The 16,311-nt window shown below is 32.2% G+C and overlaps 2 protein-coding genes across 6 annotated transcripts; one reads left to right on the forward strand and one right to left on the reverse strand.

The window, feature by feature from the left end:
• Positions 1-3,003, reverse strand: LOC133672277 (very-long-chain (3R)-3-hydroxyacyl-CoA dehydratase PASTICCINO 2). Its single transcript, XM_062092650.1, has 9 exons — positions 2,792-3,003; positions 2,594-2,705; positions 2,452-2,470; positions 2,264-2,352; positions 2,119-2,172; positions 1,195-1,265; positions 1,027-1,108; positions 374-470; positions 1-272 (listed from the first exon to the last, which is right to left on the reverse strand). Exons 1-9 carry the CDS (start codon positions 2,860-2,862, stop codon positions 202-204), a joined length of 666 nt encoding a protein of 221 aa, XP_061948634.1. The 5' UTR covers positions 2,863-3,003; the 3' UTR covers positions 1-201.
• A 6,281-nt stretch (positions 3,004-9,284) lies between these two features.
• On the forward strand, positions 9,285-15,504 carry LOC133673475 (MADS-box protein SVP). Of its 5 annotated transcripts, XM_062094316.1 has the most exons (9): positions 9,295-9,631; positions 9,819-10,035; positions 12,352-12,430; positions 13,036-13,100; positions 13,172-13,271; positions 13,373-13,414; positions 13,933-13,974; positions 14,095-14,249; positions 14,994-15,504. In XM_062094316.1, exons 2-9 carry the CDS (start codon positions 9,854-9,856, stop codon positions 15,010-15,012), a joined length of 684 nt encoding a protein of 227 aa, XP_061950300.1. In that variant the 5' UTR covers positions 9,295-9,631; positions 9,819-9,853; the 3' UTR covers positions 15,013-15,504. The 5 variants fall into 5 exon arrangements, with proteins under 5 accessions (XP_061950301.1, XP_061950299.1, XP_061950297.1 ...); XM_062094317.1 differs by lacking the exon at positions 14,994-15,504 and having other exon boundaries at positions 9,285-9,631; positions 13,933-14,002; positions 14,095-14,246; XM_062094315.1 differs by lacking the exon at positions 14,994-15,504 and having other exon boundaries at positions 9,286-9,701; positions 14,095-14,485.
• The last annotated feature ends 807 nt before the right edge of the window (positions 15,505-16,311 follow it).

Consider the following 16,311-nt stretch of genomic DNA (forward strand, 5'->3'; position numbering starts at 1 on the left):
TTTTGGGAAAGTAGAGAGCAGTTTTCTTATAATTCTAAATAACCTTCCATGTAATTTTTGCCAGAGACAAACATTCTAGAGAAAGAAGGGGAAAAAAAGGACAACAAAACAAAGTTCCCAATAGAATTCCAAACTGAACTGACATAGTAGTGGTAAATCACATGCATAATGTTGGACCATTTTGCAGCCATGCTACAATTTCTACTCCCTTTTTGATTTAGAGAGAGCTTTCTTTCTCTGCCCAAGCATATAGCTGTACATGTGAGGGCTGCCTGCAACAAACCATGGCGTCCAGTAAGTTAATTGTCAACAATGGTAAAATGACAAGCCAAAGCCAATACTTGGGGGAAAATCTGCTATGTTAGGTTCTTGCCTGGGATGTAAATTCCAAGCACGAGAATTGCAGCATAGAAGTTGTCAAAAGAAAAGTTCCATTTGTTGGGCATCCTTAAACAATATTTCTCAGATCCCTGCAAAAACATCGCACGCGGAGCGAGTCATATTTCAGATAAATACTTCTGTTAACAATCTCTACTGTTTATGAAAAACTATTAATGACAGGGGGTTCATATGTAAGATACGAAACACACAAAACTTAACATGGTAAATTCATAATATAACAACAAACACTTGTAAATTTTCACGTGCCACGCCTTGTTTCTTTCTTTTGTTTCCTCTCATATCCATGAAAAAATTAGATAAAGGTGTGCTATTCTGCACCCTCAGAAACTACAACTTCTGTTGAAAAGAGATTGTGGTAAGATTAGTAATAAATAATCATATGGTTGCAGCCAAGCATTATAAAATATGATCTATCTTTGATTAAGTGGTTTGCCATGCCTCCCACCACGTCAATTACCTTCCATCAAACTTTCAATATACTTCTAAGCAACAAGACAATCCTAAACTTAATATATCTTCTACAAACCTAAACAAGACATTTTTGTGAACATGACTGGTGAATATTCCCAAAACATATACGGATCTATAACAATTTGCATAAGATCATTGAATAACAAAGGGTACCTTAATGTATGGCAAGGCGAAATATACTAGACCAACCTCGCTGCTGATACCAGTTGGATACAACAGCAAAAAGGTGCTGTACCTGAACAGCAGAGTTGGATATCAATGAAATAGCCATGTATAACTCAACCACTTCCAACTGATGAGTACAGATCCAAGTTATTATACCTGAGCCACATGAGCCATGAAGGTGCAAAACCAAGTACCTCCTTCACGCCAAAGAAAGAATACCGAATAATCTGCACAGTCAAGAATGAAAAAAACTTTTAAATTGGCCTATGGAAATTTGAATTTCTTTTCCATACCAGTCACTAAGAGAATACAAAACATCAGGCAAAAAGTATCTTGCAATTATAGCATATACCATGAAAAAGGTTGGAATCGGTCAAGTACAAGAAACTTGCGTTGAAGCAAAAGATCTTAATATCTTGTTTTTCCTGCCTAAATATTCTTAGCAATGATTTATGTATTTTAAATAGGGCTTCTGTTAGCATCTTGGGTTTTCCTTTTCTGCATTCAAGTCAAGTTTCAAGCAAATATGTTATGTAGAACCATTTGATGGAGGAAAACATATACAAAGAGAACCAATCTCTGAAAACCCAATACTTCTAACAGTATCCATACCCTATCTTGAACATCTAACTAGGCTGCTACATAGAGGAACCAAAGCTATTACTGGATCGGGAAACCTAAATTCAAGAATACTACTCATAACAAAAACCATATAAAACATGAAATAAATGGTTGGCTTCTGCTAAATAGGAAGCCCCTAATTAAGTAAGATTACTGAAACCTTTATTCTACATCGATTTGGGAGATCGGATGTTGCAAAATTAAGACCTAGTGGGAGAACTAATACATGGTGGGAACAAACAAAATGAGCAGTGAGAACAAAAAGTAAAGGAATATATATCAAGCGATCAGTTTCTCCACTAGATCACTGTAATTCTCTCATATACATGGTGCTCATCCTGTTCACGACCAACTGCCACAGATTCGTTCTGATCTACATTTCTAATTGCTTAATTTTTTAAATCAAACAATCAAAATCATAGAACTGATGACACAAGTCACTTTGGACATGATACTTGCCTCTGTGATTGACCAGCTAATGACCAAAGAAGTAACAAGAAAGTGGGACCGAATCTGCAAATTACTCGAAACATAAGCATTTTCAGTTCAAAATTCTTCCCAATTACATCAATATTGGTAGTTTAAAAGGAAGAATAATTCCAACCTCAGGGAAACTATATAAGATGATCCATGTTAGATACAGTCTTGAACCAATCTGGGGCAGTGTTGCTGTTATTGGAGACCTCACCAACCCTTCATCATTGCACAAAACCAAACAAATTTTGAAAACACCAAGAAAATAATAATAACAAACAAAAGTAAAGAAATTTGAGAAGGAGAAAATGTATCCACCTACTAGACCATGAAGAATCTACGCTCCAGAAAGAAATTGAAAGCAGCCCAGAAAAGAAAGGGTGCAAATTTAGACACTTCAATGGAGGGGTGGAAAAAACGAAGTGAAATGAAGTTGCATGCAGTTTCAGTGATGGAATACCTCCAAAACAGCAGCAGTTTGAGCGAGCTGAAGAGGCTTCTCGACAGCAATGTAGACATGCTCATGGCCCGAATCTTTTAACGTTTTCACAGCAAGAAACAACACCTGAGACCTGAAACAAGAACATCATAGTTCTTTTTACTGTCTACTTCATTGATAAGATCTAAGGGAAGAGTTGTGGCAAAATATGAAACTTGCCAGCCTAGGAAGACTGCCCAGTTATAGATCGTCAGGTACAGGCGCCTGAAGAGTGACAAAATCCTCGCCATTAATAACAAACAAGGCTAGATAGGGATTTGGAGCTGTAATACAGGGGATAAGAAATAAATATAACAGAGGCTGGCTACTGAAATTGATGAGATGCAGGTGGGTTTGTTGAGCTACTCAACTAATTTCAAGATATTAAATGCGTTCCCAAAACTTTTGGGTCAGCTCGTTTGTATTGCGTTTCATGGGGTGAACAAATATTGATTTTTTTTATTTAATTTTTATATATATATTAACTTAATATTAAAAAAATATTAAAAAATTAAAAAAATATTATTTTAATTTATTTCAAAGTAAAATATATTTTAAAAAATAACTACTATCTTGTAAAGTTTGTTTTTTAAAATATTTTTTATTTAAAAATATATTAAAATAATATTTTTTATATATATTAAAATATCAAAATAATAGATAAACATAAAAAAAATTAAAATTTCATGAAAAATCAATGCAACTGAAACTAAACAAAATATAAATTAACTCGACATCTAATACAATTTAATCTGATAAAATTTTAATAAATAAGTATATTAACTTGTGATTAGATTAAAATAATTAAAATTTAATTTAATTTTAAAAATAAAATAATTTTTTTTATTTTATTTTAAAAAAAATAAATCTTAAAATAATATCATTTTATATTTTTAACCAGCTGGATCGGGACTGGATCATGGCCGGAAGTGTCTAATAACTTGGTTAGTAACAGTGCAAGGAACATTATTGACATTAATTAAGTGCTCTAACTTGGTGGTTTATCTCAATTTATGACGGGTTAAGTAGTTGTGGTGATATTTTAAAATATTTTTTTATTTTAAAATATTTTAAAATAATTTTTTTTATTTTTAAGAAATTATTTTTAATATCAAAATATTAAAATAATTTAAAAATAAAAATATTATTAATTTAAAATAAAAATATTTTTTAAAAAATATAATTCATACACAAAAATAAATAGGGCTCTGGAGCCATGACTTCGATGCTGCCACGAATTTAATACACAATTGGAATGATTATTTAGTTTTTGCTAACATTTTCATTATAAAGATGTGTTTGATAAGAAGCTCCACCGTGGATAAGAAGCTCCAAGGCTTTTTTTAGCATGGAAACCACATGGGTCCATAAAGAGTTAACTAAACAGTTGTGGGTGTGTTTCAGGCTCAAAAACCCCAGAAGCCCACAACACTCATTTCCTCAAACGGGCCATGGAAAACCCCATAAGCCCACAACACTCATTTCCTCAAACGGGCCTTAGAAAACCCCAGAAGCCCACAACACTCATTTCCTCAAACGGGCCATGGAAAACCCCAGAAGCCCACAACACTAATTTCCTCAAACGAGCCTTACAACTGTGGATCTGTTTGGTTCGCGGTTGTAAAACAACAGGCCAAGTTGGGAATCACGAATTAAAAGATCACTTACTTTAAAAATATTATTAAATTAATATTTTTACTTGTATTAAAATTTAAAAAAATAATGTATTTTTAATTTAAAATAATTTTTAAAAAATTAACATGCGGTATAATATCAATACCAAACACGTGGGTAGTGAATTTATTTTTTCTGTTTTTTTCTTCTTTTTGTGAATTTGATAAATGTAGTAGCTTAAATTTGGGATTTTAATTGGCTGTTTTGGTTTTGCAATCCCATTTCTCTCTTCATTAATTTTAAAGTACTGGATACATTTTCAAATTTAATTTAAGATCGTTTTGGAAAAGAATTTAATATCAATTGATATACAAACTACTGATATAAAAATCCTTGCTGTAAAAAAAATAATAAAGTTTCAAATTTAAACATGGCCCACCGTGGCAATGCGAGTGTAGCACACCATAAACCCCTGTGGTATTGATTTTTATCAAAGACACTATTACCATTTCAATTTGAGCAATTAAGTCTTTATAATCTGGTTCATTAGGGAGCAAAAGTCCCTATACCTTGGTCCGTCGACAATGGTGGTAAATAAATAAATAATGTTTAATCAGTTTTTTGGTTTTAGTTTTTTTTTTGAATTTTTAATCAAATTGTTTTTCTAAAATCTAAACCAATAAAAAAATATAACGTGTATGCCCTGTTTTTTTTTTTTGAAAAAAAAGAGATATAAATTAGTGAAAAATTGGTTTGGTCATTTATGAGGTGACTTTTCTAATATAATGGATTAAACTAATTACCAATTTTCTTTAAAAAAAAATATTTATTTTCTTTCCTTTTAAAACTCCTCTCGCAAGACAACTGTTCATTGGGGGTAATGCTCCTTTTACTCTCTCCTGTTCTTGAATTGTTTTATTTTTTTATCTCTTTTATGATTGTGTGTATTAGAATTTGGTCTTCATTATTTATTTATTTTTGTTTTTTACGAGACTATTATAGTCTTAAAAAAATATCTCACTATTAAATTAGCTCTTGATTTTGCAAAAACTATTTGATTTTATTGTTTGCATGAAATTAAAAAGTTACAATATCAAATTTGAAAAAGGTAAAAAACATGCATCTCTATAATAAAAAAATGGTCCTACGCTTTTTTGCTAAATTTCTCCTCAGGGTTTTGTCAAGATTTCTTTTTGATCATTGTAGTTTGGAGATCGAGCATTTTAGTCCATGATTTTACTTGTTCTCGTTTGGTCCCTAACTTGAGAGAGGAAATATAGAATCTTCATAAAACAGTGAAAGATAAAAAAAAGCTTTTAGTTTACCAGGATTTCGGCCATGAAAAACATCATTAATGGTGTCAACAAGTTCCTTTTAATGACACAAGTGTTATTAGGGTGTTCTTTGACCTCCACATTGCTTGAAAGAGCAATTCGAGGCTCGAGAATTTTTTAAAATTTGGTTGGTTTTTATAGTTTTTTCAGGGTATTTTGAGTTGAGAATAAGTTTATTGAATTTTTTATGGTGTTTTCGATGTATTTTCAGGTGAAACAAGTCTAAATTTGGGTTTTCAAAGTTGAAGAACTCGAGCCATGATCACGCAAGGTGATCGAATAAGAGACAATAAGGCAATAAGTCATGTGTTATTAAAAGAATGTGGAGTAAGTCATGTGTTATTAAAAGAATGTGGAGTGGACGTCATCTACTCCTAAAAAAACAACACATTGACTCATCTGTGATCGGTCAGGCGTGTTGGGGTTACTCTTACCCAATCATTTGGTATATTTTTGTTATTTAGGTTTTTTAATCTAAATTTATTTTTCTATAATTAATTAATTTAAAATGTTATAAATATACTAATCTATTAAATTTCTAAATTGATTGAGAATATATTTTGGATGTTATTCTGTTAAATATTAGCTAGTTGTTTTTTTTATAATGTATATTTTTATTATCATATAGTTAGATAAAAATCATGTTCATAAAAACAATGTTATTAATTAACCGGGACCATGAACTAAGTGACAAGTTTGATGGGCTGGCCCAAGTCAATCGAAGGCGTTGTTGTCTTAGTGCTTGAAAAAAAAATACCATATATGCTTCAAATTTTGAATCAATAATCAAAATTTTACTTAAAAATATAAATGACATCATCAATGCCTAAACAAATTCCTTTTACATTCAAAATAGATTTTGGTTGTGTCAATAACAAGCTATGTCAATTAACTATATAGAACTATATAGATAAATTAGGTTCCAGCTCACACTATGTTGTGGGTTGGATCAAAACCCAACAACTAGATTACAAAAATATAAGCGTCGTTGTTTTTTTTGCTTGTGATAAAATATTTGAAAAAAGATTAAAAACTTGCTTAGTATATGAGACAAAGTTAATTGACCATCATACATGTTAATAAATGATAAAAAAAAGGTGCATCTTGTTCAACTTATAATATATTCGACAGTATAGTAGCGGTTACTTTTAAAATAATTTTTTGTGCCGAAATGCATGCCAATGATTTTTTTTTAAAAAAAAATCATTTTTGACATCAGCACATCAAAACAATTCAAAACATATAAACCATATTAAATTTCAGTAAGAAAAATAAATTTTTTGGAAACGCGGTTTGCACTGCCTTCTCAAACGCTATCTTAGTGGCTAAGAGTGACCTAGTTATCATGTTCAAATAGTGATATGGTTTAGAAAAGGGTAAAAAAAAATTGAAGAAACATGGGTGGATCTTTTAAACCATGGTTAATCATCTAAATTCGTAAACCATGAAATTTTAGACCTGAGTTCAATAAAAAAGCTCAATTCCTGGTCAATTTTACGTTTGGGGATGGAATTGCAAAAAAAAAAAACTAAAATTAAAAAAAATTACCAAAGAAAAAACAACCACAAAAAAAAGGATTGGAGCACATAGGAAAACAATTAGAGGATAACATTGTAAGAAAAACTTCAATTCTAAAAATCATTTTAAACAAAACTAATAGAAATTTAAAGAAAAACGACAAGATATGATTGATAAAAAATTAAAAGAGGATGAAGTTGAAAAATAAATAAAATAAATAAATATTTAATGATGAAATTGAAAAAACAATAACTTCAAAAAAAATCATAAAAAACAAAATAAAAAAACATGCTAAAGCAAAAAATAACTATAAAAAAAATAAGATGAGCGAGGATCAAATCACATGGAAAAAAATTTGAAGAAAGATGAAATCATAAAAAAAAACTTATATTCATAAAATTATATAAAATAAGTAAATAACAATTAAAAGAATAATGATCAAATTTGACAGATAAAAATCTAAAGGAACATGGAATTGAAAAAAAAATTCAATTCTATTAACCATTTCAAAAAAATAGTAATTAAAATAACATGGATCAAATATGAATAAAAAACAAATTGAATGGTTGATTTGAAACTTTGAAGTGCCATGCGCGGAAACTAACCTGGAGAGAGATAAAAAAAGAAAAGTTCACCTGTGCCAAACAAGAGCTCAGAAAGCTACAACTACCGGCACAAGAGAGATGGTTGTTGAGACAAACCCAACTACACCAAAAAAGTTCACCATTTACCGCTAGAAGTTGTGGACGTGTCACTCGAAGATGACTAAGTCCATGACGTGTTGGTGCATGCTATGCATGCATAATCAACCTTTTTTTATACATTTTTTTATCCACTGAAAGACAAAATTAACATCGAGAAAGCGCGCGTAAATAAATATATAAACTAAATTAAAAAGACAAAATATCCTTGGATGATAGTTTATCAATTTTTTTTTGTTTTTAAATGGTATAATTGTTAATGTACTACCCATATAAGAATAAAATGACAAAAATATCCCTAGATTACGACTTAATATTTTTTTTTCTTTTTAAAAGTGGTTCAATAATTCCACTACGCTAAAAAGTGAAAAGATTTAGTTATTCCCGGTCAATTTCATAATGACTAATACACCAAGTGTAAATACTGCATTACCTCTAAAGGCAAGTTTATTGATTTTCCTAAAAGTGCAAAAACATCAATACACTGCATTGATGAATATTAAATTGATTTTATAGCCACAATGTTTTTGCCTTTCTTATGCGAGTGTTGAAGAATGTGGTAGTTCCTGTTTGTTTGCGTGTTTCACTTGAAAAAATATTAAATTAAGGGTTCATTTATTTTGCATAAAATGTTTTTCCATAGGATATTTGACATGTAAAATGTTTTCCCGTAAAATACTGTACATGCTAACTATTTTTCAATATCTAACTTGAAAAATATTTATATGTAAAGTATCAATATTTTAATGTTTTCCCGTAAAATACTTTACATAAAATTTTTTTTCAGCGGTGATCGAGATGGAGAAAGTGATGGTGGTGGTGGCATGACGGTGATTGTAGAGGAAGGTGGTAAAGGTGGTTGTGGAGGATGAGGTGGTGTTGACATTGTGACGATGGTGAAGGAGTTGGTGGTGGTGGTGAGATGACAATGGTTGTAGAGGAGGTGGTGATAAGATGATTGTGGTAATTGAAATAATTGAATGATATTGAAAGTGAATTATTATTTATAAAATATTTTATAGAATTTTACAAGCTAAAAATATTTTTCAGTTAATAAATTAAGTTTAATGGTTGACTTTAAAATATTTTACATTGATCAACTTTTCTGTAAAATATTTTACAAGAAAAAAATATAGAAAAATATTTTTAAAAAATATTTTTCAGGAAACAAATATAGAAAAACTTGGAAAGTATTTTTATGTAAAATATTTGACTTGAAATAATCGGTCCTTAATATTTTTAAATATTTTTCAATGATTTTAATGTGTTGATATAAAATAATTTTTTAAAATTTAATAATTTTTAAACAAAAAATTATTTTTAAAAAAACATTTTATACTCAGAATAATAGATATTTAAGTTGTTTTGTTATGTCATATCTTTGTCAACAAAATAAAATAAAAATATCGATATCACGCGGTACTTTACTATCGCTTTTAAAACCGAGAAATGCATATTTGAGGGAATTTTTCGCTGCATGCGAAGACAAAAACTGGACTGGCCTTCGTATGATGACCCAGGCTTACGTTACCTCTGGCAGCAACTTGATTACTAAATTCCAAAGCCAAAGAAAAGAGAAGAGAGGCGCAGACACCGGCCTCACCCTGCTTCACTATTTTAAAGATTTTAGTTTTTCCTTGTCTTCTCACTCTTCCCATTGTTATTGGTTGCTTTCTACTTTCTCTGAAGTTTCTCTCTCAAGAAAGAACAAAACAAGGAAGCACCAAAACCAACAACTACAAGCAAGTACTACTACTACTAATTAATAACTAGAGCAGTGCTTGTCAATTGACACAGCACAGCCAAGCCAACCCAAACCCATCTCTGTTACTGCTTTCCTTGACCTGTAACTGGTGCGTGTTTCCTTTTCTCTTTCCTTTCTTTGGATCTGAAAAAGAATTCTCTAACTAGGGTTTGTCACAGGTTCCTCTCTAAATTTAGCAAAATGCTGCCTGTTTTACTCCACTCATGAGTGTCTTGGTTTTCTTTATGTAGCACTAACCCAGCTCTTCTCTTTGTATGTTGGTTTATTCTCTGTAGCTATCCCTTTTCTTTTCCTGTTTTCTTAGCTTAAAATGGCAAGAGAGAGGATTCAGATAAAAAAGATCGATAACGCCACCGCTAGGCAAGTCACGTTTTCAAAACGAAGAAGAGGGCTTTTCAAGAAAGCTGAGGAGCTTTCAGTTCTCTGTGATGCTGATGTTGCTCTCATCATCTTCTCCTCCACTGGCAAGCTCTTTGAGTTCTCCAGCTCAAGGTCTTTCTCTCTCTTGTGTCGTCTCTGGTTGGATTAAAATTACTTTGTGTGACCTGATATAACTGTTGCTAGAGATCAGAGAGTTTGATGTTCTGATCTTCGACAAGTGGGGATTTCTTGGCTATTTTTGTCTCTTTGTTTTAGTGTTATAAGGTGCGAAAACATTAAAATAAGATAGGGTAGTGTTGGAGTTAGAAATTGTGGTTATTAGTTTTCTAGATTTGTGCGAAAACTTTAACCATTTTTCTGTCTTGTTTTGCTAATGTAACTAATACCAACACACACATGCATGCATACATGATGGTACTAATCATCACATGTATATTGAAATGGTGCACTGCGATTAAGGATGCCCTTTAAGAAAAACAAACTTGAGTTTCTATGGTCGATTTGTCAATGATCGTTAAACATGTGCAAAATAGCCGAAGCTATGATAGAAGATGGAAGAAGACAGCAACCTCATGGCTCAACTTGTAACCTGTATTGATTTTACATGGACGGAGATGAAACCAAGGAAGTTAGCTAAAGAGTTCAGATTTTTTCTTTCTTTCTTTTTGTAGATTAGCCTCTTGGATCTTATAATAATTCCGCAGCCCCTCTTGCTAATTTCTTTTTGATCATCCAACTGACTTGGGAAAATGGCAATTACGTAGGACATTTCCTTAACTTGATGACAAATGCGTCGCACATGTTGCTAGTCTTACTATAATTAATACTACAAAGACTGCCGTTTTGTACTGGAACACTGGTTTACAAGCCTCATCAGCTGTATTTAATATGGTTTTGATTGGTGCTGTATAGGAAGCCACATGGAGAAATATTTTGTGTGCCACCCTACCAAACATTTAGAGAAATTTATTGGAGTTGGAACTAGAAACATAGGTTTAGAGTTTGTAGAAAACCTCTAAAATGTGTTCTAATTGATGATGATGATGATTATAAGAACATGTCTGAAAAGTAAGTTAGGCAGCCTTATATATATTTGTTCTAGACCTAAATTCTTTTCTTTATAAGATCTATAACTCCTAAACTAGATATAGGAAAACTAAAATAAAAACGGCTCCTGTGTCAAAATTTGGAGCTAATATAGTTAAATATTTGATAACTAATGGAAAACAGGTTTTGTGCCAAACTGCATTTCTTAACAAGACAGGTGCATTCCCATGTGCAAATCCGCTTGATTGTTGCCTTTGCCATAGTCTTCTAAGATAACATTTTTTAAGACATTGTTATAACGATTAGCCATTTGCAAATACATTGATTGTGATTAAGTTTTGAATACTTCAGACATTTCTATGTTCTTTTCTTTGTTTTTGTGGCTTGATACTTTCATGGATACTTGCATGGAACTTCTATATCTTGTTACTCAGCGGAGAAGACATGGCATGTGAACTAATGATTTGTAGTATAAACTCAATCACACATACTTGATTTGAGAGGAAAAGTCAACAAACTACCTTGTGATATTGTAGGAAAAGCACTGTAATTAAATTGGAAGTTGAAAATCAAAGGATGATATCGTGCCTAATAGCATGATTGGGACAATTTTAGAGGTCAAAACTACGGCTGTACTCTGTGAGGTCAAATACAACATCAAAGCCATAAAAAACTCTGTGCAATCCTGGACATTGTTGAATGTCATGCCTTGGAAACAAGTGTTAAAAAAGGGAAGAAATCATTGGTAAAGGCCATGGTAAAATTTACTACAACAATAATCTCACTGTTAGTAAGAAATAGAGGCTAATCTTTTTAATATTTTGGATAGAATAAAGAATTAAAGGGTGATTCGCTTGAATTCAAGAGCAAGACAACGCTTATAAAATTGAATTATGGAATTCGTTGGTTATGAAAATCTGTGATAGAAATATAATTTCACTGTGATGTTTGATATTGCAAAAATAATTTAGTTACATTGGATTTACTCTCCCATGAAGTTTTCAAGTACTTGTCACTATGCGCGTTTGCAACAATACATATCTTGATTTTAATTTTCAAGCACTGAGTGGGAAGAAAACTTGATATAAATCTTTCAAGATTCACTAGAAGATTGAAAAACAAAGTTTCTTTGTTGTATTTACGTGGGAAATCACAGCTTTTGATCAAATTAGAGTTAGTTTGGAGTTTCATTGTAATGTTGTCTCTATAATTTTCTTGGAAAACCAAATGAGGCGAAGGGCTGCATTCCTGAGTCAATTTCACTATATCATTGAATCTTAATCTTGCTTGATTCTTAAAATAACTAGCAAAGATCAGTTAAACTTTCAAACTTCCAGGCCATCTTAGGAAATGACTTTAATGTGCTTTTGTTTTTTCAAGCATGAAGGAAATACTGGAAAGGCATAATTTGCACTCGAAGAATCTTGAGAAGCTGGAGCAACCATCTCTTGAGTTGCAGGTTGGTCTTTTGTTCTTTGCATTTGATTTGTTATTAGATTCATATATTAATGATTTGGTGGAGAGTGTTTAAGACAGTGCAAAGATTTGAAATATGGGATGATGTATAGAATATGTTCCCCCCTTGACGACATGAATAAAACCCCTGATTAATTGACAACTATGAAGTCTTTCACTGTTTGAACTCGCATGTTTACGATGCCTGGCCTCCAAAAACATAGATGAAGCTAAACCGTTCTTAATTTAATATAAGATGGCTGGCAATTGAAAATAAAAACCTTGGAATTCTGTAATCGAGTTCCCAGAGTTTCTTATTGTTGGAAATGTTGAGGGGAGAAAGTAGGAAGGAACTCATGTTACGTTAGTCTCGAATGGGAGGAAGTTGACCTATAGACTTGGACTTGAATACAATACTCTGAACACATATATTTATGTTAGTCTAGGATAATTCATCAAGTCCTTCCCATTTTCTCATTTTCTAGCGCATTTATTCTGTTGCTTCCTGACTTATTTTACATTAGCTGTGGATTATATAAATCATGTAGCTCTATCTTCCTTCATTCAAAACCTTTGCTTACTAAAAGAGTGATAATATTTGCATCATAGCTGGTAGAAGACAGCACCTGCTCCAGGTTGAGTAAGGAAGTTGCGGAGAAAAGCCATCAGCTGAGGTATGTCTGAGGTAGTTAGCTTCTAGCAGCTCTATGCCTAATTTCCATTTATTAAACCCAATGTAAAACAGGCAAATGAGAGGGGAAGATCTGCGAGGATTGGATATAGATGAATTGCTGCAGCTAGAGAAGTCTCTTGAGGCTGGATTGAGCTGTGTGATAGAGAAGAAGGTCCACAAACACCTTGTTCTGTGAATTGTGGTTTGATTATAGACTCGCATCACTTAATTATAATGACCACTGACCATCTTCGTTTTTTCATCTGATTTCAGGGTGAGAAGATTATGAACGAGATCACTGATCTTCAAAGAAAGGTCAGCTTCTGTGCTTGCTAATGTTTTTGACATGATTCCTTGGCAGACATTAACTGGATGGGACCATCCCATTGTTGTGCATCCATTAGAGATTTCTACGTTCAATATTGTCTGAGAAAGGCGTGCTTAATTTTGAGCATCTATGTGTTCCTTCCAGTGATGATATTTTATAGGTTAAACGTTGAATTTAATGCATTAGATGATGGTATTCAAGTATTCATCAGTAAAGTTTTGCATGTTTTCGATATATCAATGGTAACATACATTTCAGATTGACCCTTGAAATGTCCTTGCAACTTGTTGTAAATCTGGTATCATATCATTATGCTGTTTTAGAGAGAGAAATGATGATTATAGAAGGAATAGAAGGAATTCGACTTTTCCATGATTTTTATGGAGAAGAGTAGGATGGACTGTGAACAAATAAGATAATTTCAATGTGTATAGTTTACGTTTCTTCTTGCCTTTCATAGTACTCTTTCCCCCCTGATATTGCTTTGAAATTGATGAAAATGTAGGGAATGCAATTGATGGAAGAGAATGAGAGACTCAAACAGCAAGTAGATCCCTTCCTCCCATGCGTGCTGTGTATGCACACAATACACATGCTCGCCGCTCTAGTTATTTATTTTTGGCAGTGATATATGGATTTTTCTAACTTTTTGCTTATACAACTGAAGGTGGTGGAGATATCTAATGGCCGAAAGCATGTTACAGCTGATTCAGAGAATGTTGGTTACGAGGAAGGGCAGTCATCAGAGTCCGTAACCAATGTCTGCAACTCAAATGGCCCTCTACATGATTATGAAAGCTCTGATACATCCCTCAAGCTGGGGTTAGTTCAGCACATACAAAGAGGATTTTATACTTCTGTCTCTGTGTGTTTGTCTGCTGTTACTTGAGTAAAAAATAGATAAATTATTTTTCCCCATGCAAATTGAGGCTGACTGGCTTGTATTGCATGAAAGGTTTAAAATGTCTGTCAAAACCTTCATCTTTCTTTACAGCTAGAAATTGCCCCTGCTGTAATTATGATTTGCTTGGGAATGCAAGTAAATTTTATTTTGGCAATCATTGCTTGCATGAGATAATTGCAGTTTTAGCTAGTAACGAATAGGCAATTAATTGAATCATAGAAATGGAGTTCTGTTGATACCATTATTTAAATACAAACGGTTTGGAAAATCACTAGAGTAATGTTTGGTTCCTGTTCTGGGACAAAAATTACTGAGACAACTGAGAGTCTTTTGTACTTCTTGTTTTAAAAGTATATAAATTCATTTATAAACTATCCCATGAACAGGTTTATTTTATGTTTCTATCTCATCTCTCCAACAAACACGTTTATGTACTGTTGTCTTCATCTTTTCTATATGGTTTGTTTTTTTTTCCCTTTGCTTTTAACTCAAGTCCATATAAGGAGCATGAAAAGATGCTTATTGTTAATTTTTGTTTTTCATGAACTGCTATAATTCCTTGAACATAGGGTTTGAATTAGTGACATTTATTTGGAGGAAGTGGTATTTATGAACTTGTTGAGGTTTGCTTGAATAAACTAATGTATTCTTCTCCCCCGTAGGTTGCCATTTTCAAACTGAATGGGAGATCGCAGGGAGATTTGTGCACCAGCAAATGCGGACACAAATAATTGCTTGTATATATAAATAGAACAGGAACATAACTCAGGCACATAGTACTTGTGTACCTTGGACAAGTGCCGGGAAACATTTCTGTTTCCTTTACCGGATGCTACTCATGGAGTCTCTCTTGTTGTGTGCACGAGGGTTTGCAGCCCATCTTTGTTGCATAAGGAAGAAGAACAGGAAAAAACCAAATGCGCTTATTGTTTTTGCACCTGGTAGATTTGCTGCACCAAGAGTGCAAAACCTCGAGATCTTCGTGGTGAGGACTTTTTTAGATTCTGAAATATGGGAGGGTCTGTGGAGAGTCTTGTTAGAGGGAATTCCGAATATGATTTATGAGTCTAACAAGCTCCTAGCAGGCATGTGTTTCTTAGAGACCAGCTATACACAACGTTTTGTGAAAACATTTCGGTTTGGCTAAATAATCCCAAAGTACTTTAATCACTAGAGCTATGGCAAAGAAGTTGAATGCTGCCTTTAATGGGCTTTTGCAATACACATAGGCCAATGTGGACAACAAAAGAGCAGCAACTCAATAAGAATAAGCCTTCATAAATCTGTTTCATGTTCAAGATTAAGCTTACCGACCATGGGTTTCAGTCAATGAAGTAATTCAACATCATTGGGCTTGTTTTGTGAAGTATTTGGTGTTTCTTGTTCCAACAAAGAGACCGTGAATTATTTAGCCAGAGAGAAGTATAGTCTGTTAGGGACATCATGAATTGTCTGTGCAAAAATAATATAATCTGTCAAGCAGTTTAATCTACCAAAAAGATTTAATTGAAAAAAAAAATCCTACTCTACCTTAAACATTAAAGGCGGCGGCACCATGTGATAAAAAATTTTGATTTTTTAATTTATTTTCAAGTTAATTAGTTAGTTTTTGGTCATTTTAGGCCTGGATTCAAATTGGATTAAAGTGAATTTATTTTGTTTGCTGGAAAGTTTTTTTATTTTGAAAGTGAATTATTTTTTTATGCTTGGTAGTGTAGTGAAAAATAAGTTGGAAAACACTTTCCAGTGTTTAGTTATGTCATGAAAAATGAGTTGGAAAATAACTTATTAATGTTTTATTTTTCTCAAATTTATTAAAGTAATGAGGAGTAAATCTTACGAATTAAAAAGTTGAATGAGAATGAAATTGAAAAAAAATATAATTTTATAAATTATCTCAAATAAAATAAATAATAATCAAAATAACAGAGATCAAATCTAAAAGATTAAAAAATAAAAAAATTAAAATAATAATAATTA

The sequence above is a fragment of the Populus nigra genome, chromosome 14, assembly GCF_951802175.1.
Source record: "Populus nigra chromosome 14, ddPopNigr1.1, whole genome shotgun sequence".
In the NCBI taxonomy this organism is placed as follows: Eukaryota; Viridiplantae; Streptophyta; class Magnoliopsida; order Malpighiales; family Salicaceae; genus Populus; species Populus nigra.